General features: G+C 40.4%; 2 protein-coding genes across 9 annotated transcripts in view; one reads left to right on the plus strand and one right to left on the minus strand.

Annotated features, from left to right (window-relative positions):
- The window catches only part of MDN1 (midasin AAA ATPase 1), a 102,679-nt gene extending 101,741 nt beyond the window's left edge, over nt 1-938 (minus strand). For all 5 annotated transcript variants that reach the window (XR_012628088.1, XR_012628089.1, XM_074862068.1 and 2 more), the window contains exon 1: nt 714-938. Coding sequence is in view for 3 of the 5 variants with exons in the window: in XM_074862068.1 (XP_074718169.1) it covers nt 714-818 (105 nt within the window). In the remaining 2 variants the exon portion in view is untranslated. The remainder of the gene's footprint in view (nt 1-713) is intronic.
- Nucleotides 939-1,133: 195 nt separating this feature from the next.
- Nucleotides 1,134-26,538, plus strand: CASP8AP2 (caspase 8 associated protein 2). 4 transcript variants are annotated; one of them, XM_074862076.1, is made up of 10 exons: nt 1,134-1,678; nt 3,378-3,453; nt 4,578-4,658; nt 6,476-6,576; nt 8,344-8,418; nt 9,644-9,759; nt 12,306-14,818; nt 17,345-20,303; nt 22,119-22,218; nt 23,588-26,538. In XM_074862076.1, exons 2-10 carry the CDS (start codon nt 3,405-3,407, stop codon nt 23,642-23,644), a joined length of 6,051 nt encoding a protein of 2,016 aa, XP_074718177.1. In that variant the 5' UTR covers nt 1,134-1,678; nt 3,378-3,404; the 3' UTR covers nt 23,645-26,538. The 4 variants fall into 4 exon arrangements, with proteins under 4 accessions (XP_074718177.1, XP_074718179.1, XP_074718180.1 ...); XM_074862078.1 differs by lacking the exon at nt 1,134-1,678 and adding an exon at nt 2,156-2,238; XM_074862079.1 differs by lacking the exon at nt 1,134-1,678 and adding an exon at nt 2,705-2,802.
- Nucleotides 26,539-26,663: the final 125 nt, after the last annotated feature.

The following is a 26,663-nucleotide window of genomic DNA, read 5'->3' on the forward strand; positions in this document are numbered from 1 at the left end:
CAAGTATTTCAGAGACAGAAATGATCTAGGCCTCAACTCTCCTAAATGGCAGGTGTGCTTTTTACAGTTCAGGCAGCCAAGGCATGAAACCCGTGAGAATAGGAACGTGTTTCCAGCACCACTGTGATTTAAAAAAGGAACCCTAGAAAATCCAGTCCTCTGCCTTTTTACCCCACACACTGTTTTGAGGCAATTAAAAGAAGACATGCAAATACCATCAGGGTAAGATGCTGCAGCTAAGGGACTAGATCCTGTCTCAGTGCTAGCTCCCAGCGTGCCATCACTTGCTATCACGTTTTCAGAATCACCTTAAGGAAGATACTGAAGATTTTAACTGCGGGGCAAACTGCCTTCTCGGGAAGCGCAAGAGGAGGGGTACCAGGGGACAGAAGAGGATCTACCTCACGGCGTTCCACTCGCACAACCCTGAAAGGGGCGAGCAGGGGAAGAAACCGCACCAAGCACACACAGAGCGAGCGAACGGAGAGCTGCCCCGCACAGCGGCTCCGCCGACGGCCCCAGGGCGGGGGAGCGGGAGGGGTCGCCAGGCGGCGCGGGCAGCAGACAAAGCTGCGGGAGGAGATGGCGGCGTGGGACCGGGGCGGGGGGGGTAGGCAGCGCGGTACGTCCCCTTCCTCCCTTGGCGGACCCTGCGAGACCCGCCCGGAAGGAGGGCGGGCGGGCGCCCAGGGGCCACCGCGCCGGCCGCTCACCTGCTTCGCCAGGAACCTGCTCAGCTCCGCGCTGCTCTTCTCGTTCCTGCGCGCCACCAGTTGCAGCGGCTCCGCCAGGCGGAACCGCAGGTCCGCCGCCGCCATCCTCCTCCTCCACCGGAGCGCGGGCAGCGCCTGAGGAGCGCGGCCGGAGGGAGCAGGGGTGGCGCGTGCCCCGCCGCCGGCAGCACGGACCGCGCGGCACGTGGGGCGCGGGACGGACGCGCCGCTCAGCACCGGCTTCCGCTTCGCCGGCGACGTCACCCTCCCGCGACGTCGCGAGCCGAGGGAAGCGCTGCCGCTCCCCGCCCCTCACGTGATGGCGCCCCCGCCATGCTACAGCCCCAGCACGCGCCGCTGCGCGCGGCCGCTGGGAGGTGTGGCCTCAGGGGAGCGGAGCGGAGCCGCCGCCCCCCCCGGCCCCGGGCGGTCCCAGGCAGCCGCCCGGCAGCGGAGCGCGGCTCGGCCGTTGTCTCGCGGCGCTGGGAGCGGGAGCGTGCGGGGCTCCGTCCTGCCCCGCGGAGAGTGCGCGGCCGTTGCCGCTGCAGGGCTTGCTTGTAGCTGGCCTGGTCACGGGCCCCAGGCCGCGGTGCTCGCCCTCAAGCCCTTTAAATCTAGGTCATGGCACCGGAGTCCCGACCGAGGAGGAGCGCGGGCGGTGACTAAGCCAAACAGGTGGTTTAGGCTCGGGAGGAAGGCGGCCGGCGTTGCGTTAGCATTCCCACGTCACCCTCCCCAGCTCCCCTCGCCGTCCGCAGCCAGCGCACGAAGCCCGAGCGCGGATCCCGGGCACTGGCGATGTTTCCGGCGGGGTGTGACAGCGTGATCCCCGAGCGCAGCAGCCGGGCGTAAACCTCGGCCTTCGCGGCAGGGCCTCACGGCCGAGCTGCCTCACGGCTGAGCTGCCTCACGGCCGCCCCACCGCAGCAGCGAGGCACGGCCCTCCGCGCCCCCACTCGCACCAGGTGAGCTAGCGCGGCGCTCCTGCGGCCGGGCCGCCCAGCGCAGCCCAGGCAGCCTCCTCCGGCCACTCCTCTCCCCTTTCCACCCATCGCAGCCTTTATCGGGAGGGCCGGGTGGCGACGGTACCGGCCTGCGGGACCAGCGTCGTCACCGCCGGGCCGCAGCCCCTCCGCCCGCGAGGCAGGCGACGGCGGGAGGAGCCCTGCTGGTCCCGCCCGGCGCCCCGGGGGCAGCGCGGCTTCCCGCGCTCGGGGCCCCGCGGCTGCGGCGGGGGCCGGGCCGGGCCGGGGGCGCGCAGCCGGGCGGGGGCGGGGATAAGGGGCGGGGCAATGACGGGGGCGGGGCGCTGCCGCCTCGCGCTCCTCGCTTTGGCGCCAACTGCTTCAGGCCGGGGGGCGGGTTCTGCATACGTCGCGGTCGGGGACGTGCTGTGCGTCTGCGGCCATTGGCTGTCGCGGCCGGGAGCTCCGCCCCCTCGGCGCCCGGCCTGCGGGAGCAGCGGCGGCGACCTGCGGGGTGTCGCGGGCCGGGGGCGGCTGGGCCGCGGCGCGGCGGCTGACCGGTGGGTGAGGGCTGGGGGTCGCGTCGGCCTGCGGAGCGGGGCCTTCCTCCTTCCTCCCTTCCGCCCCTTCCTCTCCTCCGCCGGCCCGGTGCGGGGCTCGGCGCCGCCTCGTCCCGCACGGGTGCCGCTCCCCTCCCCTCCCCCCCACCCGCACTCTCGCGCGGCTCCCGCCGCCCGGTTCGGCCCGGCCCGGCCCGGCCGTGCCCACCTCGGGCTCTCCCGGCGCCTTGCCGGCCCCTCCCCCGGTGGTTGCGGGGTGCCACCCGTGCGGCGGCAGCTGGGGTGCCGCTGGCCGGGCCGCGATCGGCGGTTCTCCCGCCGTGACCCCCGAGAGGTCCTGGACGCTTCCGCCGTGACAGGAATCGGGGCGGGCGGGAGCCCCTTCCCGCCTGTGCAGGGAGGGCGAGGCCTGGGGAGCGGGTAAGGGCCACTGCCTCTGAGCTGGCAGGCTGCTGCTCGGCACTGCTCAGTGCCTCAGCTTGCCCCGACACCCGAGCCTTTTCCTGTGCTCTTTTCCACGGAGCGGATGCCTTGGTGTTGCAGACTGCTGCTCTCGCTTCAGAGGTGCTCAAGTACCAGTGTGTGTGCTCGTAGTCACTCTGCGATAGCTTTTGTGGCGGATACTGTATGTCATGTGGCCGAGCATGGTCCTGTGGCCGAGCATCGCTATATGCCTTGGCAGGCAAAATGTTTCTTGCCTGCTACCCTCATTACTGCTTTGGCTGGTGGTGTCAGTCAGGGGAAACTTGCTCTTAAATGGTCAGCAGAGAAATCAAATTACCAAATCAAATTATTTTAACTGGTTAAGATACACATTCAGATAACCTGTTCATAGAATGCAGTGCTTGTTTTCATACCAAAATTTCTTTATAGGATCTTTATTTGATCCATATGAATAAATGATACAGCAGAAGATCTTCTTCAGAATCCTTATTTACAGGACAGATAACTTCTTACTTTTCTTGATAGAGCTCTACATATCTTGATGTAAGAGTTCTCTCCTAGTGTTGGATTTTGTTGAAGAGCAAGGGCCACATGTAGCTCACATGTAACTGACTTATTTCAAGATGCTTCTATTTTACGATGTTGTTCTGAAATTGTTGGTTAATCTGTTGTCTTTCCTCTGATATTTTACTCAGATGGGGAAGCCATAGGGAGTTTGTATCATGGCAACAGATGAGGATGGACTGGAACTGTTTGATATCCGCTACAGTGGTAAGATATGTTAGTTTACTTTCTGTTTTGCAGTGAAATAACACAGGCAGTCTTATGAACATAAATAGGTCCAAAAATAACAGAGAAAACAAAATGGAAACAATTTAAGTTGGGGCAAATACCGATAAACTTCAGCTGTAATTAAATGACTGTGGCACAGTATCATTGTAAGCCATATCCCATTAGTAAGTTTGGATTTTAAACCGTAGCTGTGTACTTTGGATTTCTACTATATTTTGAGGAGATGCCTGGAACTGGTCTCTCCCCTGTGTTCTACAGTATGTAATTTAACCTTCTCTGTATCTTAATGAAGCGTGTATTTGGATGGTTGGGAGGATTGTTCCTTTGATGGCTATTTGTAAGAGCAAATGCACTATCATATGGTATAGTACCAGCAATCAAGGTACTCTAACATCATTTCCCCCTCCGCAGTTGATTGATCTGATGCATATTTGTGAGATTCCCAGCCTCAAAAGGACTGTGGATATTGATATTTTCTTTATAGCAGTAATATTTGTTGCAGAACTGGAGAGATTCACATAGAGGAGACAAGACTGATAAGAGGCATTGGAAAAAGTTGTGAAGAGAGACTGAGGAGATTTAGATTAAAATACTTTTACAGAACCAGTTAACGTGTGAATAGATGGCAGTACTAAAGCAAATTCTCTGAATTACGGTACAGACTGTTACAATACTTTCTGTTTAGTGAGAAATGTTTCTTTTAAGAGTAGTGGTTTTATCATGCTAATTCTTACATTTTTGTTTCTGAGTTGTATAACTTTCGTATTCAGTGTATTCTAGAAAACAGTTTAAAAATCAGATCAAGTTGTCTTTGTTTAAAATTTTAAAATTTATTTGTACTTAAAGCCATACGATCTTCATGCACAGTTCCTGTAGTATTTAGGAATTGATCTTACAAGACTGTCTTTGCTTCTTGGTGACTAAAGATCTTTCCTCCATGGTAGCAGTAGCTTGCCTGTCTTTAGTCTGTACTACTACTACTACTTTTACTACTCTCTACTGGTCTAGGATCACAGCTGCACTTACTTTAGGAGAAAGTTAGAGGTTGGAGTTTACTAAATGTTTAATTTGGCTTTTTTTTTTTTTTTTTTCCTTTGCTTTAGCTGAAGCTTCCCCCTTCAAGGAAGGTGATGAGAGCTCAGTGGATATTTACGATGGTTTGGACAACAGTTTGACAGTTCCTGGTAGGTTGATTGTATCTTGCTGCTTGGCTTGGAGCGTTACAGAGTCTCTGTGCTTCTTAGGTGGTTTCAAGTAAAACAACAGTTAGCTTTAAATTTACGTTTAGCTGGTCTAACATATGCTTCAGTGAGCTACTTGTTTAAATTCAAGACATATGTTACACTGTACAAACACAACAAAGGACTCTTAAATCTATTAGCTGAATGATTATAAGATAGTTTTCACGTGATACTGGCTTTTAAAGGGGTGCATAGAAACCTTAGCTATTCTCTCTGTGCCTTGATATAGGACATTTTACCTTGGAAAAAGCACCTTTGTTTTGTGGTTTTTAAATAGCTTCAGTACCAGAACCAGCAGTCACTTATCACTAAATGCCCAGTGAGAGCTCCAAAACATACTTTCTGTGTGATACAGTACATTCAGTAGATCCTTTTAACCTTTTGTTACTTTCTCAATAATTTCACATGCTAATACAAATTAATTTCCTCTTTTAACATCTTTGAAAGTAAGAAAGAAATGGACCCAGCATGTTATTTTTTTAGAAGTCTTAGTGTACTGTTTAATAAAATGCTGTTTCTAGTGTTTAAACAAGTGTTTCTCTGCTGACCTTACTACTGTAAGACCATTGAATTTTTATGGAAGGACTATACTGTATCCTACAGACATAAAGCATCTATACATCTTTTTCTTTCTTTCCATTTTGTATTTGTTACAGTATATATGAGTATTCTCTTAAGTATATTTCACATATTGAGATGCATCATTTAGTAAACAAAAGATGCAAGGAGGAATAACAATGCAATGCAAACATTTTATATGGTCTAGTTCTGAGGAATTTTTTTTTTAAATTTGGAAGGGGCATTGGTGAGATTTTTGCTCTATACAGAGAAGATGTTATTTGCACGATGTCTTGCATTGTGTTAATAATACTCTTTGCATTATGGTATTGTCCAAAGGATTTGAAGCACAGCTTTGACAGCTAACTTCATTTATTTGTCTGCAAATAAATCTGTATTTCAGAGGTGTCATAATTCAGGTCCTGACAGTAATGTGTATTTGTAAACAGAGCACACAGGTTGATTTGAAGAAAAACCACTGTTACCTAAATAATTGGGGTGTTTGGGTGTTGGGTTGGTTTTTGTTCTGTTTTTATTTTCTTTCATTTCTTTGGAACTAAAGCTAGAGAGTTTATGTTTATGACAGAATACAAAGCAGCAAAGAGCATATATTCAACACGAGAAGCGTTTATTCAACCCCATACCAGCTCTGCAGTAACTCCATTTGATTCTGATCAACAGATCCATGTTTGTGAATGTGTAGGTGATTGGCATCTGAGTAATCTTCTCAGTAACTTTTTTTCAACTGCAAATGTTTCCAAGGTAAAGTCTGGCCAGAAGCTGAATGAATTGTAGGATGCACGTATTCATTCTAGCTTTCTGCTATCTACTGGCTCTGGAATTGCAGAACCTCAGATCACTGCTAAGGTGTAGCTTTTCTTGTTTTGTAAATTAGGTAGATTTTCTGTGAGTTAGCTCTCCTTTGACTTAAAACTAATTATTAGTCATAAAATGCACCCATCTTTGTTGCTAGGTGTTCTGTACATCTTTTAATTTTTCTAACAATGTTTTCAGTTGAACTTTCATCGTTACCTTTTATGTCGATTTAATTGGATCAAGTATTTCCAGTAAAGCTAACATAAATGGTGAAATTCAGGATAGGAATTTCTCCTAATAAGGTAATGTGTTTTCCTCAGAGAGATAGTGCAACCTGGCTTTGAAGAATACCTTTTTCTTTTATGTAATTGATTTTCTTTCTACAGACAATTCTGCTCCAAATTCTATACCAGCTGGAAACAGCTTAAATTTATTTGATGAGATACTAATTGAGGAAGGGACTGCAAAGGAAGCATCCTACAACGAGGTGTGTATTAATGTGACAAAATAATTCTGGTGTGTTGGAGTTTTTTTGTTCCAAATTTTCTTGTGTAAAGTGCAAAAAATTTTGTCAATATGCTCACATTATTGGAAAAATAGGTAACCTGTTTTTAAGTAAGTAAAAAGAGTGTGCTAATAAACTGTTACATCAACAATTTATCAGAATAAGTGAAATTCTTGCTCTGTGACATGGCCTGTTCTCATTTAACGTCCTTTGCACACAGTTCATGTATCAGCTATGTTATGGGAAAATGTATTATAGTTTCCTTCTAGTTAAATATCTGTTCAGACATCTGATACAAAGCTAGTCATGACATTTCTCCCAACAAATTTTACCAGACTAAAGCAGATAGGTCATGGATTAGTCTTATGTGTCATTAAATTTTGTCCTTGAGACTGAAGACAACCATGCAGTAGATAACTGCTTCTAGAAAATCAGCAGAACACTTATGTAGCATCACCTATCCTGGTCCATAAGACACATCTTAATTAACTTGAGCTTTGAAGTAAAAGGGACAGATATCCACAGATACAGTGTGCTATAGAAGAAGCAGGAGCAAAACTGCCAGGACTCAGTATACTAAGTGACAAAAATGTCACTTTGAAAGTTTGAAAGCAGCTGACTGTTAGGTATGACAATAGGGAAGTTGTCCATTCTTTCGTGAAAGTTTTATTACCATCTACTTTTAGAGAAGGGCTCGTGCCAAATGTATTTTATTTAATTTTGTCATCTCAACAGGAGCATGTCCTTTGCAGTCTATTTTTGCAGTCCAGGTTTGTTTGTAGTAACTTTTTGTTGTGTTTTTCCTTATCTGTTTTGTATTATATAAAATCTGTAGGGCTCTGAGAACTCTTGCTCCGTGATAATAGTGTCTTTAATTTCACAATAATATGGCTTCCTGTTACTCTCTAGCCTGCTGCTGTTGGGCAAGCACACATAGATTTCCTCTTATCTGAGTGTTTGTGATGTTTTAGAGACTTGTACCTGTTGGAGCATATTGAAGCTTTTTGTTTTAATATGGCTCTAATGTGTTACTTTTGGAAAAAAACCAGCTTTGTAATTGTCATGGTTTAACCCCAGCCAGTAACTTAAGCACCATGCAGCCACTTGCTCACACCCCCCACCCGAGTGGGGTGGGGAGGAGAACTGAAAACAAGTAAAACTTGTGGGCTGAGGTAAGAACACTTTAATAATGGAAATAAATAATAAAATATAATAATAATAGTAATTGTAATGAAAAGGAAGATAACAGAGAGTGAAATAAAACTGAGAAAAGACAAGTGATGCACAGTACAATTGCTCATCACCCACTGACTGATTCCCAGCCAGTCCCCAAGCAGCAATCTGCCCCTCCTGGCCAAGTGTCCCCCCCCCCCAGTTTATATACTGGGCATGATGTCATATGGTATGGAATATCCTTTTGGCTAGTTTGGGTCAGCTGTTCTGGCTGTGTCCCTTCCCAACTTCTTGAGCCTTTCCAGCGTTCTTGCTGGCAGGCCATGAGAAGCTGAAAAATTCTTGACTTAGTGTAAACACCACTTAGCAACAGCTGAAAACATCAGTGTGTTATCAACATTACTCTCATACTAAATTCCAAACACAACACTGTACCAGCTACTAGGAAGGAAATTATCTCAACCGAAACCAGGACAGTAACATAAATTACTGTGTTAACTAACTATAAATCTAGAGGAGAACTTTTCTGTGTAATTAAGTTCACTTCTCTGCTGTAAATTCTTCTCTCTTTGACAGTTGCAGGCAGAATATGGAAAATGTCAGCAGCAAATTAAAGAGTTGATGAAGAAATTTAAGGAAATACAGGCACAGGTACTGTAGTTCAAAGGGCAACATTGTCAAGATTTATGTAAAGCAAACTGAATATTGCTTTGAGAGTTAGTTTCATATGCTTTCCAAAATTGATCCACTGTGCCAATGGTTTGTAAAGCAACTCTGTAGGTGCTAGGAGCTTGTTCTGCCTAGGATTGTTGCCAGGATAGCCTGGTGACAAAATCCGTAGGTAAATTCACTTGTTTCATGATGTTATGTGGGTAAGTCTTTAGTTGCTTAAAAGCTATCTTCTATCTATCTCCTTAATTAGAAAATAAGCATGTCAAATGAATAGTTACCAGAAAGGTATCCAGTTCTCTTGTTTTTTTAAAGAATCAGTCTTTAATGCGCTAGGGAGAGGGTTGCAAAGGTACCTGAGCTGGGAGAGGATGTCTGTGTTGCTTTGGGCATACTGCCATTTTGATAAGGCTGAACTGCTCTTCAACTTGAGCTAGTATCCCCATACTGTGCCATTCTATATAGTTAGATTATCCTGGGTAATTCTGCAACATGCTCTACTGTGTATTACAGATAAGTCCCAAAGGTTCTATGCTTTGCAATGGTGAGTAGCTTCTGCCCAGAAGCTGACACTTCTGTATTGTTTTCTGCAGAAATTTGCCTTTCTGAGCAGATTTTGCTGAGGACAGTTATTAAGAGAAGGGGTTATCTCTAGGACTGGTAGATAGGGTTATAGAACATCATATCTAGAAACGTTAGAATGCTAGAGCACCCAAAGTTGGTTTTGATACCTTGAAAGAAATACAATTACCCTCTTTCTCTGAAAGTGCTTAAAAGCTACATCTCTCATTTGACACACTGACCAGGAAAGAAAGAAATTGAGTAAAAGAATAAAGCAAAGGGGTGGATTATAATTTTTCAGCTCTATGGCTACTTGATTTATGGCATATTTCAGTTTTAATAAATTGTATGCTTTAAACATCTTAGATAATTACCAGGAACACAAACAGGAGCATAAGCATTGTTTAAAGGGGGAGGGGAAAAAAAAAAAAAGAGCTCCTTTGTATCTCAGTAATTCTGACTTGAATTCTGACTTCTCTAAAATTGTTTCTGTGTGTTCTACTGTCAGTTTGCATGTGATGGGACTTTTTCTAGTTGTTGTCTTGCACTGTTTTTCATTACATGTTTGGGTACCCAAGCTAATTCTTGTTTTTTCTCTCTCTCCCCCTCTCTCTATTGCTCTCTTTTTTGTATATATTTAAAATAGAATGTCAGTCTACAGAATGAAAACCAAGCTCTCAAAAAGAATATTTCAGCACTTATCAAAACAGCGAGGGTGGAAATTAACCGTAAGGATGAAGAAATCAGTAATCTCCATCAAAGGTATAACTAGACAGTGGGACTGGAAACATGCTTTTTGTCTGATCATGTTTATATACTTGTAAGAAACTTTTGCGTGTATTGTAAGTAAAACTACTGAAGAAAATAATTAGTTAGTAAGTAACTGTTTGTATGGTTTAGTACTGGTACAGTCAAGAAATAGGTAAGTATCTTCTTTCTTAATGAAGTCTTCGGTTTCTAATTAAGAAAACAAGGAGGAATCCAAAGGGTGACCATTTGCCTGAATTCTTTTTTTGTTCGTTTTGTTTAATCGCCCCTTCCTGGTGCATGTTTCAAAGCAGATACTATCTTACGCAGTTCAGCTTCAGAACTAGTCTGTTTTATGCTCTCAGACATGAATTCCATGGATCTTTTCAGATAACAAATGAAAACAAATAAAGACACTATATAATGTTTTCATGGCAGGATATGAAAGCCCTATCTCCAATGGTGGGGGATAGCAGCTAGAGAATTCTTGGTAATTTCTGTATACTACTAATCTTGCTGCAAGGAGCTGAAAATGTTGAAGTATGGATGGGAGATTAGCTGCATGTGAGGTTTCTGAACCACTTGAAACCAGAGCGGGTGCCCAAGATTCAGGACCCCTGGGTTATCACAAAGTCACCTGCTTGTTGCTTGTGTGACATCAGCCACACATTGGTTTGTTTGTGTTTCAGTTTGACCATTTAAAATTTTCTTGCACCAAAAGGTGTCATAAAGAAGGTTCATTTGATGTTGCTGAGTTAGAGGCTATATGCATAATGCGATTTTTTTAAATTTTTTTTTTCTAAACACAGAAATTTACTGGATATGACCTGATGGAGGTCAAGAAGTTTTTACGTGTAATTCTTTCAGTTTGTTGGCTTTGACATGGCAGCTGTCATTTTCACACCTTTGAGTGTAGTATTCTGGGTTTTAAATTAAATTGTCTGGAAAATATTTTCTTGTTTTGAATACTCAACCTCATTCAAGAGTTTACAAACTCCATTGCAATACGTTCTGATGGTGATGAAAATTTATGAGCAAGGCATTTTATCTAGGTATTTTGCAGGCATCCATTGTGGAAAATTGTGGGGAAATCATCCCTTTGAGGTCTTAGAAGCACGCCTTGTCTGCCGTATGGTCTATCATAAATTAACATAAGCAATCTACCTATCTGTAAAGACTACTTCAAAGATAATATCTTTGAGGGGAATTGTAGGTCCTTATCTCAAAAAAAAAATCAAACTAAAAAAAACCCCGCCCAATTGTATACAATTACATTTATCACACATGTATGTAGATTTAATAACCATCCGAAAGCACGGCAAAAATTTGTCAGTATAGTTAAAAATTAAACAAATATAGGAAGGGGTTTTGGATTACAACAGCCACAGCATTGTTTTAGTTCAACATTCAGTTCACATCACAATGTTACATTTTTGGAGTAGAGCCAGTTGTATAAGCTGATCATTACATATTTAAATTTACTGTGTTAGCCCATAGGAAATGTTCAATTTTATAAAGCAAAACCAACTCCATTTTGTATTTGAGATAAATATAGAATTATTTTACACTTGAACTGATTCCTTACAACTGGATGCTGAATCAACATAGAATTTCAGGCCAAAACCAAATGTCTGTGTGCAGCAGCCGCTTCATCCTTGACTATCTAAAAAGGAGCCAGATGTTTGGTGGCTTGCTGCCGTCATTTGTTGGTGTGACTTTTACTTTTGTTTCCTTCTGCATGGATTAGACACAGTGATTCTTTTTAGATAGTGGAGAGTATTTAAGAAGGTTGCCGTTGTCTTTAATCATGTCATTTTAATGAAATGATTTGTTTAATATGGCAGAAAAGTGTTTCTTTTTTGCTTTTTGGTTTGGATGGGGTTTTTTTGTTATGGTGAGGTAATTTTGAGTTCTATCAGTAATGAGTAAGGGTTCAGGCCATGCAGGCTACATGTGCCCTTTTTAAATTATTTTTTTCTTTTTATTATTATGACCTTGCAGCAGTAGCATGTGGCCTTGATGGTGCTTGATTATTGTAATTAACTACTTGTTTTCTGTAGCTTGCAGCAAGCTCCAAACATGGAAGCTTATTTGCTTATTGGGTAGAGTAAGCACAGTCACATTGTACCTATTATTTTGATTGCCAGTTTGCCAAATAGTAAACTACTGAATTGCTCTTTTTTATTATTACTATTATTTTTTAAAATCACTAATGCTGTAAAGAACAACTTTTTTTTCTAGGGGAAGGCTCTTTTTCTTGCTGGACAATGAAATACTAATCTAAATTACTGAAATTGTTAATTAGACTCAAGCCAGTATTTTTCCACAGATCTTGCTTTTTCTTTAGATTAATTTAATTTGGAAAATACATATACAAATTATATTCTTTTTTTGTGTGCTAATAGAAATTGATAAACTTCCTTTTTTATCTCACATTTTTTCAACTCGAAACTGAAAGAAAGCATGAAAAATTTTGAGATATATGGATTCATTGCAATTTAGCTTTAGTTACGCTTAAATAAATTTTAAAATAGTGTAATTATTTTTCTTTTTATAAACAGGCTTTCAGAATTTCCCAATCATCGAAGTAGTTTCACCAGAACATACCTTCCAGGATCAACTAATGGAAGGTGCTCTGAGATGTGTAAAACAAAAGATTCCAAATTCAGATCTTCTGATTTAGGTGATAGTATAAAGATGGAGCATAGAATGAAAAATGACTGTTCAAAAGATACATGCCACAGTTACTCATCTCATAATATGGACAATGGGAAGTCTAGCTCCGAAAAAAGAAACACTCCATATTTACCGAGATACCCTCCCGAAGAGCTCTGCAACAATACTACTCATACATGTCTACCTAACTATGACCATAGTTCCAACAAGGATAACAGAAAGGAAAGAAAAGAAATCAAAAATAATGAACAGTACAGTAGGGGAAATGTCAACAAATACAAAAGAGAAGCACATCAGAACAGCGGGAACAGTGGTGACAGTGAAGAGGGGAATTCAGATCCTCAACAAAAGCTGAAAACCCTTTCAGAGAAGGCTGGTAAAAATGAGCTGCAACAAAAAAGTCAGAGCGTAAAACTCAAATGCAGTCCAAGTGTAGAAAGAAGAGTAGAAAGGGGTGTTTCTTCCTGGGAGAAGCAAAGTACAGGTAAAGACAGATTTCAAACAAGAGGTGAATTGTACACTGATGAGAGATCGCAACATGTATTAAAAAAAGATATTAAAATACATGATAAAGATGAAAAAAATGCTGGCCAAAAAAATAAACCAAATGAAAAGCTACAAGAGCAAGCAAGGAGGTCTGGTAGAGGGAGTAGTCCACACTCAAAGAACGAACATTCAAAGAGTCTTCATGAATCACGTAAGTGTCGTGTGGAAGAGTCTAGAAAAGGAAAAGACATCGACTGCAAGAGAGACAGGGGAACAAATGATCATACTTCTCGAGAAGGAAGGACTTCACCTTCTAATTTCAGCAGCAGAGAGCATAAATATGCACGCTTGAAGGAAAATAGTAGTAGATATGAATGGGAAACAGCACATTCCAAATCGGAAAGACACAGAACTGAAGAAAAAAGGAAAAGAGAAAGAGAGAATCAGGATGAAAACAGACATTTTCGAAATGAAAGAAAAGTTGCAAAAGAGATTTCTCACCAATCTGCAAAAGAATCTAAGAAAAGTACAGATGTTACAAAAAGTGAGAGAAACAAGTCCTATAAGCTAGAAGAAACATCCAGAGTAGCAGATAGCTTAAAAGACCATAAAGTTCCCAAAACTAAAGATGATCACACTGGGACAAAAAGCAAAGACTTAAAACTTAGCTTTATGGAGAAGCTAAATTTAACTCTTTCTCCTGCTAAGAAACAATGTCTCTCTCCAACAAATGGACTTAAAACACCTTCCCAAAAGGCTACTGATGAGGGAAGTACAGAGCTCACGCTGCAGGCAGAACTGTTAGATTCTGCCCACCCTGTTAACTGTGGTCCCACAGAGCAAACTAATTCAACACTACAAGTTCTGGACAGTGCAGCTCAAAGCAACGTGGAACCAGCACTGCCTGTTTCTGTCAGTTCTGAAAGTGAAGCCTTGAAGGTAGCAGCAGCAGATCCAGCACAGTCTGAAGCATTGCCAGCAGTGGCAACTGATGAACTGAGCTCAGAAACCTTACCAGAAACAGAAGTGCATCAGGTACAGCCCCAAGCCTTGCCAGAAGCAGCAGAGGTACTGGCTCCTGATGAGATGCAGGCTGGAATGCCAGAAGTAGCAGAGGCTTGTGGTCTGATTGAATCGGAAGCCTCAATAACAACAGTGATGGATCTGAATCACACTGAATCTTTGCCCCTGGAGGTGGCAGGGAGTGTGTCAGAGTGTGAAAACTTGCCTGTGACAGTGAGTGTGATGCAGGATGATAACGTACCAGCAGCAGAAGTGGCACAATCTGAACCTGCCAGTGAAAGTACGGGAGCCCTTCCAGAGTCAGCAGCAGAGAAGAAAGAGGAAGATAAAATATGGCTAGCTGCTGACATAGAAAGCTCAGCAGACCAACATGGCTCTCAAAACCTTGTCTTGAATGATTCAGAAGCCAAATGTTCTGGTGACCTGAAGTCCTGTGATGTCGCAGATGATCCTAGTGAAACAAAACCAGACTCTTTAATGGAAGTAGTGAAGGACAGTGATCACTTGGCTGCAGAAAACATTGAGTGTCACGTTGAGGAAAAGAGTATCTGCGAAATAAGTATGAGCACATCTCAGTCACTTGACAGAACTATGCTTACTGATAAGGATGAACCATTAGTTGACCAGAATGCTTGTGATCTGGAGCCAGACCTAACTGAAATCAGTACTGCAGCACCTTCTCTTAGTGGTGAGATATATCCTAGAACTAAAGAGAGAGAAACTAACCCAGTTTCTGTTGATGATGACAGCTCAATACTGAGCATTGATCTCAATCACTTGAGGTATATTCCGAAGGCAATCAGCCCACTGAACAGTCCAATGCGCCCTTTGGCTAAAGCACTTAAGATGGAAAGTCCCTGCAAAGGTCTTGTGAAGAGTTATAACAAAGGTATTTATATATATATGTTCTAATTTCTTTTCTACATAAAGGCTTAAAAGATCCGTTCATGGAAAGCAGAAATCACTTTTAACTGCTTTTAACTTCTTTTAACTTAAATTGGTTCTTCTTAAGCTGTATAAGTCTCAGTGGTCCTTTTTGTTTGTAGTGGAACCATTTAACAGTGCAGCCAAGATTGTAGCCAATTGAACATTAGTGCTATAAAAACTGGAGTTTGTCACTAGTGACAGGTGAGTGGTTGAAATAAGAGTTATGTACTAACTCCTGAAAAAAATACATCTAGATTTCTTAATTGCAGTTAGTTCTAAGTAATCTCACTGGTTTTTCTCTGAAATTGTAGAGGCTAAAGTTACTTAGGATTTCAAGTATTTATTTGTGAGAAAGCTGGAGAGAGTACCTGAGACTTAATTTCTGGGAATGTCCGCTAAGAGAAAGCTGTGCTCTCCATCTGAATTAATTTCAGTGTGAATTTTTATATATATTTTATAATTGTGAGTCGGTGAGTGGGAAAAAGGTAGAATAAATAGAACATTAGGATTTATCATTAATGAAGGAAGAGCTAACTCCTACAGAAGATGTCAGGGAGATAAAATAGGATGACATGACTCAGAAAAATAGGTGACCCAAAGTTTAAATCTTTTACTTGTGTGAATTTAACTCTTCCTGTAATATCATGCTGCAACTAATAACATTTTTTGTGGAAGTTTAGATTTCCTGCCAGAAGAGGAATGGTAGAGTAGCATTTAAATCCTTTTTCTTACTTTTTGGAGCATAATCCTTATGTCTTTTTGCAAATCTTAGTGTGGTTTACTCTGGAATTCTGTCTCTTGTGCTTGAGACATCTACTCTCTTAAGTGTGAATTTCTTTAGCAGTTTATATTTCATTCCTACAGTAGTTTATATCTGAAATATCTGGGGGGACACAAGAGCTTCGGAATCAGAGTTAGATGAACATAAAATAAGTGTTTTTCTAATTTGGTAGTGTTTCCCTGAATTACTTATTAGAGGAATCCATCCTGTCCAGAACTTGCTACTAAATTCTAAAGCAGTGATTTTCAGCTCTGAAGTTAGATGCCTAGTTGTCTTTGCGATCCGACTGATGATACACATGTCAAATGTTCTGCATCTGCTAAATTGGCAGGAGTGTATGGTTTCTCTTGGCCTTGAAATTCAGTACTCACTTTCCTACTGTTCTGCAGGACAGGGGTACATATATTGATGCTATATTTTATCCACTTTCATTTATACTTTGGCTTGTCAAAATATTGAAGTGATTGGTTTGAGATGGTATTGATCCTTGTAAAACCAAAATGGAGGCAGTGATGGAATGTTTTTGCTCCTGTAGAATCTGTATAAAGTAAACATTTTCAAATGTTGAAGTGTTAATCACAAGTTCATTTTCTACAGAGATCAACTTAGATATGCTCTTTTATGAGATTGAATGTTTGTTAGAGGTCATTAAGCAGTCTAATCTATGTGCGATTGAACATAAGAGTGTTTTATTAACTAGAGTGCCCAGCAAGCCTAAAATTAACTGCAAATCTCATTAAACAAGATATACACACTTCAGTGGAATTATTGTACAATGGAAATGAGCTTGCCTTTTCATCTTTCGTAACATGCTGCTTTGTGGCTAACTGTAGTTGCTTATTTTTCTTAACAAAATAGCATTTGGTTTGAATTTTAAATGATTATTAAATACACATTTAATGATATCTGAAAAGTATAAAACATTTAATAAACTTATTTGTGAGGCAGAATAAGGCATACATATGTGGCAGAGCTTTAACCTTTCGTCTCACATATCTCATTTCTCATTGCTGTCATTCAGGAATCTGAACTGGAGGCTTTCTCCAAAATTTCTGGGAAAAAAGCTTTTTATGCTGTTGTGGTTAGTTACAGTGCTGGTAATCTTTAAGTGCATCAAAAACAGAAATAGGAGTTTTATCACGTGTGCGGTGCCTAGTACTCTTTTTTGTTTAGTAAGTCAGTTTATTGAAAGACTCAAACCTTTTTATCAGCCCTGGAAAAGATAGTTGAATGCAAACATGAATAGGTCATGCATTCTTCTCAATTTGTTTTCAGTGTGAAACTGTTAAAAAAAAAAGGCACCTGTTGTATGTAAATGTTAGTCTGTAACGATGTTAAAGTTAAAATTTAGCTTGTGCAGTGTTCAGAAAACTTGTTAAAGTAAATGGAAGGAAGTTCGAAACTGATGGAAACTGCTAGATTTTTCTGTTTTCAATGGATGTATTTGTGAGATCGATCACATGTATTTGGTGAAATGTTGAGGTCTTATTTGCCCTTTGAAGCTCTGAAAAATTTCTTAAACTAGCAGCTGCTGAAGTAAACCACCCAAACTTGTTATAGCTCAAACTTCCTGCGTTATCATTGACTGTTTCAAACAAACAGTTCTGAGCAGTCAGTTTACAGAAGAGAATCTTCCATTTTTTTCTGAAAATGTCTGTTTATAATTGCATTCTTTATGGTGATTAGCAAACTGTTTTCTTTTTATAGATTTAATTCCTGAAAGCACAGTTGTCTGCCCCTCAAAGAATTTGTCAAAGGAGGTGAACAAAGAAAATCAAAAGCCAGTTAGCATGTCTGATGAACACTTAGAGATGGAGTCCCAGCTGAGTATCTCTTCAGATGAAATAGAAGAAGGAGAAATCATAAGCAGCGATGAAGATGAAAAAAAATCTAAACCAGAAAGAGGCTCTGAAAATACAAAAAAGTCAAGACCAAAAGCTTCTCCTGAGACACGAAATTTGACCAGCAGTCCACAGAATCAAAAGAGTAAAACTGTGCGTTGCAATGAAGAGAATGGAAAATTTGTTTCTGTGAAAGTAAGTACAAAGAAGAACAGAGAGAGGCATAAAAATCAGACTTTTAGATCTTCGAAGGATATGAAGAAAAATAAAACTGTGAGCCTTGCTTGTCTTGAAAAAATAGTTCATGTTATTGTTGAACCTTCAAATGTGCAAGAAATCATGCAGATGCTAAGAGCTATACGAAAACAGATGAGGAAAAATTATATGAAGTTCAAGGTACACTTCCCAGTTCAACATTTTCACAGAATTATAGAATCTGGTATCATAAATTTTACATCATTAATAAAATACTTGAACTTTTCCAAGATGTCTACATTAGGTGAGACATTAAAATTGAATATCTGTGATATTATAGAGTCCAAACTTAAGCAAGTTAAAAAGAATGCAATAGTGGACCGTCTTTTTGAACAACAAGTATCAGATATGAAAAAACAGTTATGGAAATTTGTAGATGAACAGCTTGATTACTTATTTGAAAAGATAAGGAGAATTATAATAAAACTATGTGATGTGGGAAATGTGGGAAATGAGAGTGAGGAAGGGAAGTTTGAAAGAGCAGGAAAGCAAAAACACAAGATGAGTCATAAAAATGATGTGCAAAGATCTAGAAAAAAGTCCCTGAAAGCCAGATCTCAAAAGCCTGAAGAATATATCCTTTCGAAGCAAATTGTGGACTATCAACGACCTAAGTGTCACCACGAGAAGAATAAAACAGATGCACCAAAAGCTGCCTTTACAAAATGTCTTAACTCCATTGATAACACCAGGAATTCCCAAACCAAAGTGCACCTCTCTAAAGAGAATAATTTGCAAGGCACTCTCACTCCATTGAAGGGTGTAAAATACGAAAAGGAAGGACTCCAGCTGTCCAGAGATGCTAACAAGTCTGATCTTAGTTACGAGCTTCTCACAGAGCAACAAGCTTCCAGTCTTACGTTTAATCTTGTAAGTGATGCTCAAATGGGTGAAATTTTCAAAAGCTTATTGCAAGGTTCTGACCTCTTGGGAAAAAATGGTGGCAATATCGACAGAAATGAGTGGGAATTCAGGACTCCAGAAAAACAGTTTTTAGACAGTCATAAATGCAGAGGTAATGCTGCTGGACTGGTGCAAGAGACTGCTGCAAAGGAGGCTTGTGTGGAATCTCGACCAGTAGAGGATATTAACTGGCCTATTGTTTCACCTGTAAGAGCTCCCTCTTTAGCATCTAGGCTACAGATGTCTGTTGATCCCGATGTGCTAGATGAAAGCTGTATGTTTGAGGTTCCTACAAATGCAACTTCATGCAAAGAAGATGAATGCAATTCACAAAAAAATAAATCATGTGTTTCTTCTATCCTCCTTGAAGATTTGGCTGTTTCCTTAACTATTCCATCACCTTTGAAATCAGATGCTCACCTCAGCTTCCTAAAACCTGAGAATAATTCTAGCTCCACTCCCGAGGGTGTTCTCAGCGCACATTACAGCGAAGATGCACTTCTTGAAGAGGAGGATGCCACTGAACAAGACATTCATTTGGCTTTAGAGTCTGATAACTCAAGCAGTAAATCAAGTTGTTCTTCATCATGGACAAGTCGGCCTGTTGCTCCCGGTTTTCAGTGTCGCCCCAGCCTACCAATGCAGGCAGTAATCATGGAGAAGTCCAACGATCATTTTATTGTAAAGATCAGGCGTGCAGTGCCATCTGCCTCACCAGCATCTGATCAGATGGTTTCAGTGAAGGAGGTGCGGGCACCCTCAGCCAAGATTGAAAAAGAAGAAATGAGAAGTGGGGAGAAAGACAGGGACAGTCAGAGTGCCACAGCAGCCACTGTGCAAGAAACTGTCAAACCAGATCTGGTTAAGACGTATCAGTTGCCTCATGTCAGGACTGGACAAGAACAAAATCCTGCCTTCCCTCACCCGCCAAAGGAGTCACATAATAGTATTGAAAAGGAAGAAACTACTGGGTTGCTTGGACCCTGTAGAAAATCTTCAAACCCAGAGAACCACGACACTGAAAGCCCACATGAAGGCGCTGAGCAATCTCAGGCACACAAATTGAAAGTATCGGAAAACATAAATGAAATGGGCGTTAGATCTCAAGCTGCTTTTCCTGCTGGGTGCAGTATAGAGTCATACATAGACTTAACAGATGATATTGTTTGTAAAACTTCATGTCGTGCAGTGGAATCCACTGCAGATAATAGGACTCGGGAAGCTTCTACAGGAAACTCAGAAGTCGGTGATAAAAAGGAAGAACTGGAAGAGTGCTCCGATGTATTTATCGACTTAACAGAAGAGCTTTCCAATGAGACACTAGCAGGTGAATGTGATCTTGAAACAAAATCCACTTCAAATACTGATGTAGGATGCCAGATAAGTATAGATGATAAAACTAGTAGGAAAAGGAAAAAGGAGACTGTTGGAGAGAATTCCAACTCAAAAAGGCAACGAAAAGAAACTGAATCAGCAGCTGAAGGGAGTGATGCAAGTGATGTGAAGTCTGAAGAGGTAAATTCAGCACCCAAACGATGTTCCAATAAGAAGAATGAATTGCAGCAGAACAAAGACTCTTCTCCTTTGGCTTCATCTGCATCATCACCTAGTCTGTATGCCAAAAACATCATTAAAAAGAAGGGAGAAGTAGTAGTTTCCTGGACGAGGTAATTTCTGATTTGATCTGTTTGATTGGTTTTTTGTTTTTTTTTAAACTACATGATATACTGAAAAGTAGAAAGAAAAAGGTATTTAGCTGATGGCTGAAGTTACTCGGTAGCTTTACATCCTTCTATAAATAATGGAGTGGGAGCCTCCTTCCATCTATGCAGGATGGCTTTATGAGATAGATGTCTTCTCTTTGAGTACCACTGAAAGATGCCCAAGTCTATTTTATCCCTTTTTTGTAGCAGTTGTCCAGGGGAAAACAAATTTAAGAGACGAACTGGTTTCATGTAATCCTCTTAGCAGCCTTTGGAAGTGAAAAATTTTTAGTCATTTCTTAGGTAAGTTAAATCAGATTCGCCTTAAGGAAGGTGGCTGCCATACGTCATAACAAATTCTACCACATATCAGATCTCCCAGAGCAAGTTCTTTCTGCTTTTGTTTTTAAAGTTTGTATGCTAAGGTAACAAAACTTACTGTATTGCATTGTCTGTAATTTTTGTTTCCCTTGCCCATTTCCTTTCCTGCCCAAAAATTCCAGCCAGGCTTGGTAGGGAATGGAGATATTTGATGTTCCTACAAGGCCTGGAAGCATCGGTGACTGGGTAAAGGAGAGCAGCTAAATATTTCCCCCACTGAAAGAAGGCATCAGAGCAAACAGTTTTCTGGTTTGGGGTCAACACTGCTCAATCTGCAGAAATGTACTAGTCAGCCATTCAGCCCATGTATTGCAGTTAGTAGGATGTGGGTGACAAATGAGGTGACTGTGTGCGTCGAAGAAATGTGCAAAGTTATTGTGGTGTATTCTTATCCTTAAGAAACTATAGTTAGCAGGTTTTGCTGTTCTTGCTACAACTTGATACAATCAACACACTATAAAGGGGCTTCTGAAATTTTCAGGACAGACTCTTCTGACCTGTAGTTCAGATATAAAGTAAGTTTGTAGGTAGCATTTTAAAAGGAAAGCTCTTTCATGGAAAAAAGACTGCAAAAGCTAATATGATTTTTAACGTGCAGACCAGTGAGATAGGAAGTTACAGTTTACAGATTATTACAGTTTTCTTTATGAATATGACTAGGTTTTGTGTGTCATAGTCTTTGTCTATCTTTGAACTATGCCTAAAAAAAAAGTTTATTTAAATAACTAGTCATTACATTTTTCTTTGAAACGGAGGAAATTAAATTATGTACTGGAATATGGCAGGGTTCAACCAAAGATACATAGTAGCTACTGTATAATGACTGTGTCTACATATATTTTACATATACCTAAATTCATTAATGAGACAACAATTAGACTAAGAATAGACTCCTGGTCCTTTATTGTCATGTGAACAGTAGATGTGCTCTGAGTACGTTTGTTATATTAAGCCACTTACAGAAGTCAAATACCTCTCTGTTTAGTCTTTGAACATCAGTGGGGGCCTTAGGTGAAAGCCGCTGCCTAGCCAGTGAAACTGAGACAAGTCTGCCTAGAACTACCGGCCCCTGTTGAATTTGAGTTCTTTTCAATTCAAGTTTAAATGTCTGCTTTAGAAGTTTAAAATTCTTTTTGATGACTTTGGGTTAGGGCTAACTCTATTGTAGTAATCCTGCCCTTACTAATAGGGTAGTGTAATCTTCACTTCCACTGGTTTGTACTGACTGTTACTCTGTGCTGGTAGAGGGGAGGATCCTCCGTAAGTTCATTGCTGCTGTTTGAACTCATGTCCCGTAGTTCGGAAATACTCAGAATTTTATATATGCCTGTATGTATTTTTTTGTTTGCACGTACACATATATATGTATTCATATTTTTAAATGCATTTTTACTATAGAAACGATGACCGAGAAATTTTACTGGAATGTCAGAGAAAAGGACCATCAAGCAAAACCTTTGTTTCCTTAGCCACTAGGCTGAACAAAAGCCCGAATCAGGTAGGTGATATCATTCTTATATTTGATAACAACTACGTTGCTACATTTATGATTGCAGTTGAACAAAAACCTTTGGAGATCTTCTGCTAATTTGGAGTTGTTTTTTCCTCATGTCTTTTGTTGGGGGAGGTTTTTGAAAAAATAATCTTATATTCTCCCAGTTGTTACTTTTTAAAAATATACATTATAAGAATATTATGGTCCAGGTATTCTTCAGTACTTGTTTTCTTGGTACCTTGAAACTGCTGTGTCCAATCATAAGCCAGGGACAACAGGATTGTTTCTATTGTTGAATCAGCACGTAGATAAAGAAAGGCAATTTGGAGAGGTGCAAAGCCTTTGCACACATTTAATAAGTTAGAAAAGGATTAAAATTAGAGCTGCAAAAAAAATACCAGGGTTTTGCAGAAAGGACATTTTACATGAAAATGTTTCCTTTTTTCTTTCATTTTTTTAATTAAGAAACTTCAAGAGTCACAGGTGTCAAATTGATGTAGAATATTTTCAGAGGTTTGCATATAACTTTGTAATTGTCTTGAATTGCTATCTTAATCTCTATCCTGAAAATCTAAAAAGGGAGAAACACCCATTTGACTAAGCTAGGAAATCCTGCGTGCTCGGGATTTGGCTTTCAGGGTGTTGTGTTGTATGGTTACAGAGTCTTTGTGGGGTTTAGAAGCTGTTGGGGTGAATCGCTGGATAAAACAGTGTTACCTGTACATTTATGCCACTCTTCCTAGCTAGCTACTTGGTGGATGGGAGATGTGCTATAGCAATATGCATATGGCGATAAATAGTTACAATTGAATGAGGTCGCTATACAAGCTGTAGCTATGCTCAAGATGTTTGACTCCTCTACAGACCAGTTTTGTAAAATCCCTAGTAGGTAGATTACTCCATGATGAGTCATAAATACCTGAAGCAAAAGTTGTACAAGAGGATTGAAAATAACTGATAAACTGGGCTTTTTGTGGAGTACAAAATAAGCTTTTGTCCTTATGTTTGAATCTTACTCACAGTTATACTTGGCAAAATTCAAGTCTAATTGAATTGGAAGCCTTCTTTTTTTTTCCTCCTTGTTGTAAGAAACCTGTGTTAAACCAGTAGTTGGCTCTAGCTCTCTGTGATTAACCTGGTGGCTGTTTGACATGTCAAAAGAATAGGAAGACTTCCTACATCCAATTGACCCTGTTAATTGTGCTCCTAAAATTCTCCTGCTAAAATAAATTGGAAGCAAATAAAAAACAAAATAATGGTCCTTTTAAAAAACTTTATGCTGTCAGATCAGTCTGTTGTGGTTGGTATGGAAATCTGGGGTGTTAATGATATGTCTTTTTTTTTTTTTTTTTTTTTTTTTGTCCTCCATTAGGTTTCAGAAAGATTCAAGCAGTTAATGAAGCTGTTCAAGAAATCCAGGTGCAAGTAAACTTACCACCAAGTTGCTTCATGGTTACAGGATTTAGCTGTTACGATGGACTACAACCACTATATTCATATGATGGGACTAGTGGGAGGTATCCAAGTCAAAATACTAAGTTTGATGCACTGTTAATTATTTACTTCCCTGTCGATGTTTCCTCTGAAGTGCTTTATTAGAATAACACAGAGAGAACTTTACAAACAAACTGGCTAGGGAAGACTGGGCATGTACAAATGGAGCAGTATCATTTCAAGGGGGTGACATCTCCTGTTGGTTAAACGTGTTCTGTAAGCAAAGACATGGGCGTGCAGTCAAGTGGAAATGGTGGCTCTTGCTTAACTTGTCGGAAGTACTGCGTATGATGGTGTCAAACCATGATTTTAAAAAGTAAGAGTGCTTTGAAATCCAGTTGATGGATAATCCTGGAAAATGACAGGGGCGTCGTCTTGGTTACCTTGAAACATATTTTAAGAAGTTAGGCCTTTTTCTTTTAAAATAAGGCAGGGCAATGAGAAGAATGATTCCAAAAGCTGCTTATCTAGTAATGGAATTTTGATGGTAAGGAATAGGTGGTTCTTGCTGCTTTGTCAGTTGCTCATAGTGGGTTTCAAGGAGAGAATCTGTCACTGAGTGAGGGTTTGTCTTCAACTTTAAGCATGTTATCTAAACCATTTCTTAACTGACACCAGCGCTCAACAGAGATGGATGAATTTCTCTTTGAGGGTGCCCGTCTGTCATTGACAATGGGGAAAATCTAAGTCTAGTTTAGTGTTCCAGTTTTTGAAGTCAAATAAAATGAGTCCCAACCTCTGAGAGTTAAGCCAGTCATTAAAGCAGTGACCAGTTTTCCAGTTTCTTTTAAATTGTGAAATACCGTAATGAGTATTCATTTACAAAGAACTGTCTTGTAGTTAAAAACATTTTGCAGTTCTGATGATATTTAAAAAGGCTTGGTATTGAATTTTGAATAGTTGGGGTTCTTTTTTTCCATTAAAAATGTATTGAATTTTTTTCAAATTTTTTTTTCTTTGGAAAAGGCTAATATGTTTTTCTGCTCCAGATTACATCTGGGAAAGGCACTTAATTTAGATCTTCAATATAATGAACATTCTGTTTTTCTAAAAAAAAAAAAAAAAGGACAAGTGATTTTCTTTTTAAAATTAATTTAGAAACAGACCTTTACAGTTTTATAAAATGTGAATTTATACTTACTAACCAGGAGAAAAACTTTTCTGTAAAAACAAGCAATTTCAAAAGCTTGTCAACTTGACATGTTTTGACAGCAACTGTATCTATCTTTACAAATTGTTTAGTACATTAGAAATTCATTATGTTCTATTTTAAAGAACTCTTATAATTGCTTCCAGTTTTACTAGTACATACTAAAAGTGTGTATGTGTGTATATATACGTATGCACACACATCTCATACATATTGCTGCTTTATCCCAAATTTGTAAAAAGCTTTTTTTTCTTCACCGAAGAAACATTCCTAGAAGTTGCACATTTTTCTATTACAGATTCATTGAAGTTTGAGGTTTTATTCTTTATTGAGGATCGGAATTGCTGTAGTCTTTATTCAAACAGAACATCTGTTAGACCCACCTAAGTGCATTCCCTTTCAACTTCAATTAAACTGGCTTTTTTTCAGAATCCAATGACTGCTTCTTCAGTTTCAGCATAATGGTTTTTTGCTCCCTCTCCAACTAATGGGACAGACTTCTCATTCTAATAAACCATCAGATAATTTGTCAGCAATGTTGCCACTAACACCTTTGGAGTATTGTAAACATGACCTATGAAATGGATTCTCATGCTGCCAAACAGTGCATCGTCCTCGTTTTAGGCAGTGCTCTGGAAACTGTTACAAGGAATGACTTCAGTAGGTGATGATGTCAGTTCTGGCAGTCTTCCATCTTAACGTGCTTGCTTCTGAAACGTTTGCTTCTGATGATCAAGTGTCATCTTCCACGCTACGCTGGCAGCGTCTGGTGATTTCAGTGGCGGATTGCTGTACCTACCCATACTTGTTCTTAACAAACGTTTGAGACAGTTGTTTACTTATTGGAGATTTAAATCTAGCTGATTCTGTTCTCAGAATAGTCAGTTTGCAGAGCAGCGTTCTTGCTTGTGGAAAAATCAGGCTCTCCTATGAGTATTCTTTTAACCATATCCTTAGAGATCAAAATGTGCACAGTACTGAAGGCACTGAGGGAAGTAGCTTCTCTCCGCTTAAGTGCTTCCTCTCTGTCTCAGAAAAGCAGGCAGTATTTTATTGCAAAGTTGTTTATTCCTTGTCTGTGTGTGTTTACTTTCTATCTGTACAGGTGATGGGGGGGTTGGGTTTGACTGTTTCAGTTCTGACTTGGGATTCCTTTTTTGTAAATTATGAAACTTTTTTTAATGTTCTGTCTATTGTAAGTAAGTGTACAGGTTCCTACATGGTCATGTAAAATATCTGATGTGTGTATATATATAAATATATGTATAAAAATAGAGAGCTTTCTTTAGCCAAAGATGATTTTTTTAACTATATAAAACTCCAGGTTTATTTTGTATAAACTAAATAGTTTGCTTACTGTAAGAGTAATGCAAAAAATAAAACTGTAAAATTCACACACATGTTCTTGTTGAACAGAGGTTGGCTTGGAATGGTTTTGTACCATTGTTTGTAATTTATTTCTCCAACAAGAATTTTGATACATATATGCAAAATGTACTGTATGTAAATCTACAGTCCTATTTGTGAAACCTCAGGTAAATGAAAACATTTTCTAGAACTGTTGTCTAATGACTTGACAACTACAAATGCTGTGAAGCAGCATTAAAATTTACTTCTGTTAGTCTGTATAAATGAGTAGCTATGTTGATGTTCTGGCCAATAAACATGGAAGTAATTAGCTGCTGCTCTGATGCAATTACTGCTCCTGATACGTACTGCTTATTTCTTAGTGGACATGACTGGATCAGAAATTGGACAATTTCACAAACCACATAAAACTTCTAAACCTCAGTTAGAACCTACA

This window comes from Strix uralensis, chromosome 3 (genome assembly GCF_047716275.1).
Source record: "Strix uralensis isolate ZFMK-TIS-50842 chromosome 3, bStrUra1, whole genome shotgun sequence".
Taxonomy (NCBI): domain Eukaryota; kingdom Metazoa; phylum Chordata; class Aves; order Strigiformes; family Strigidae; genus Strix; species Strix uralensis.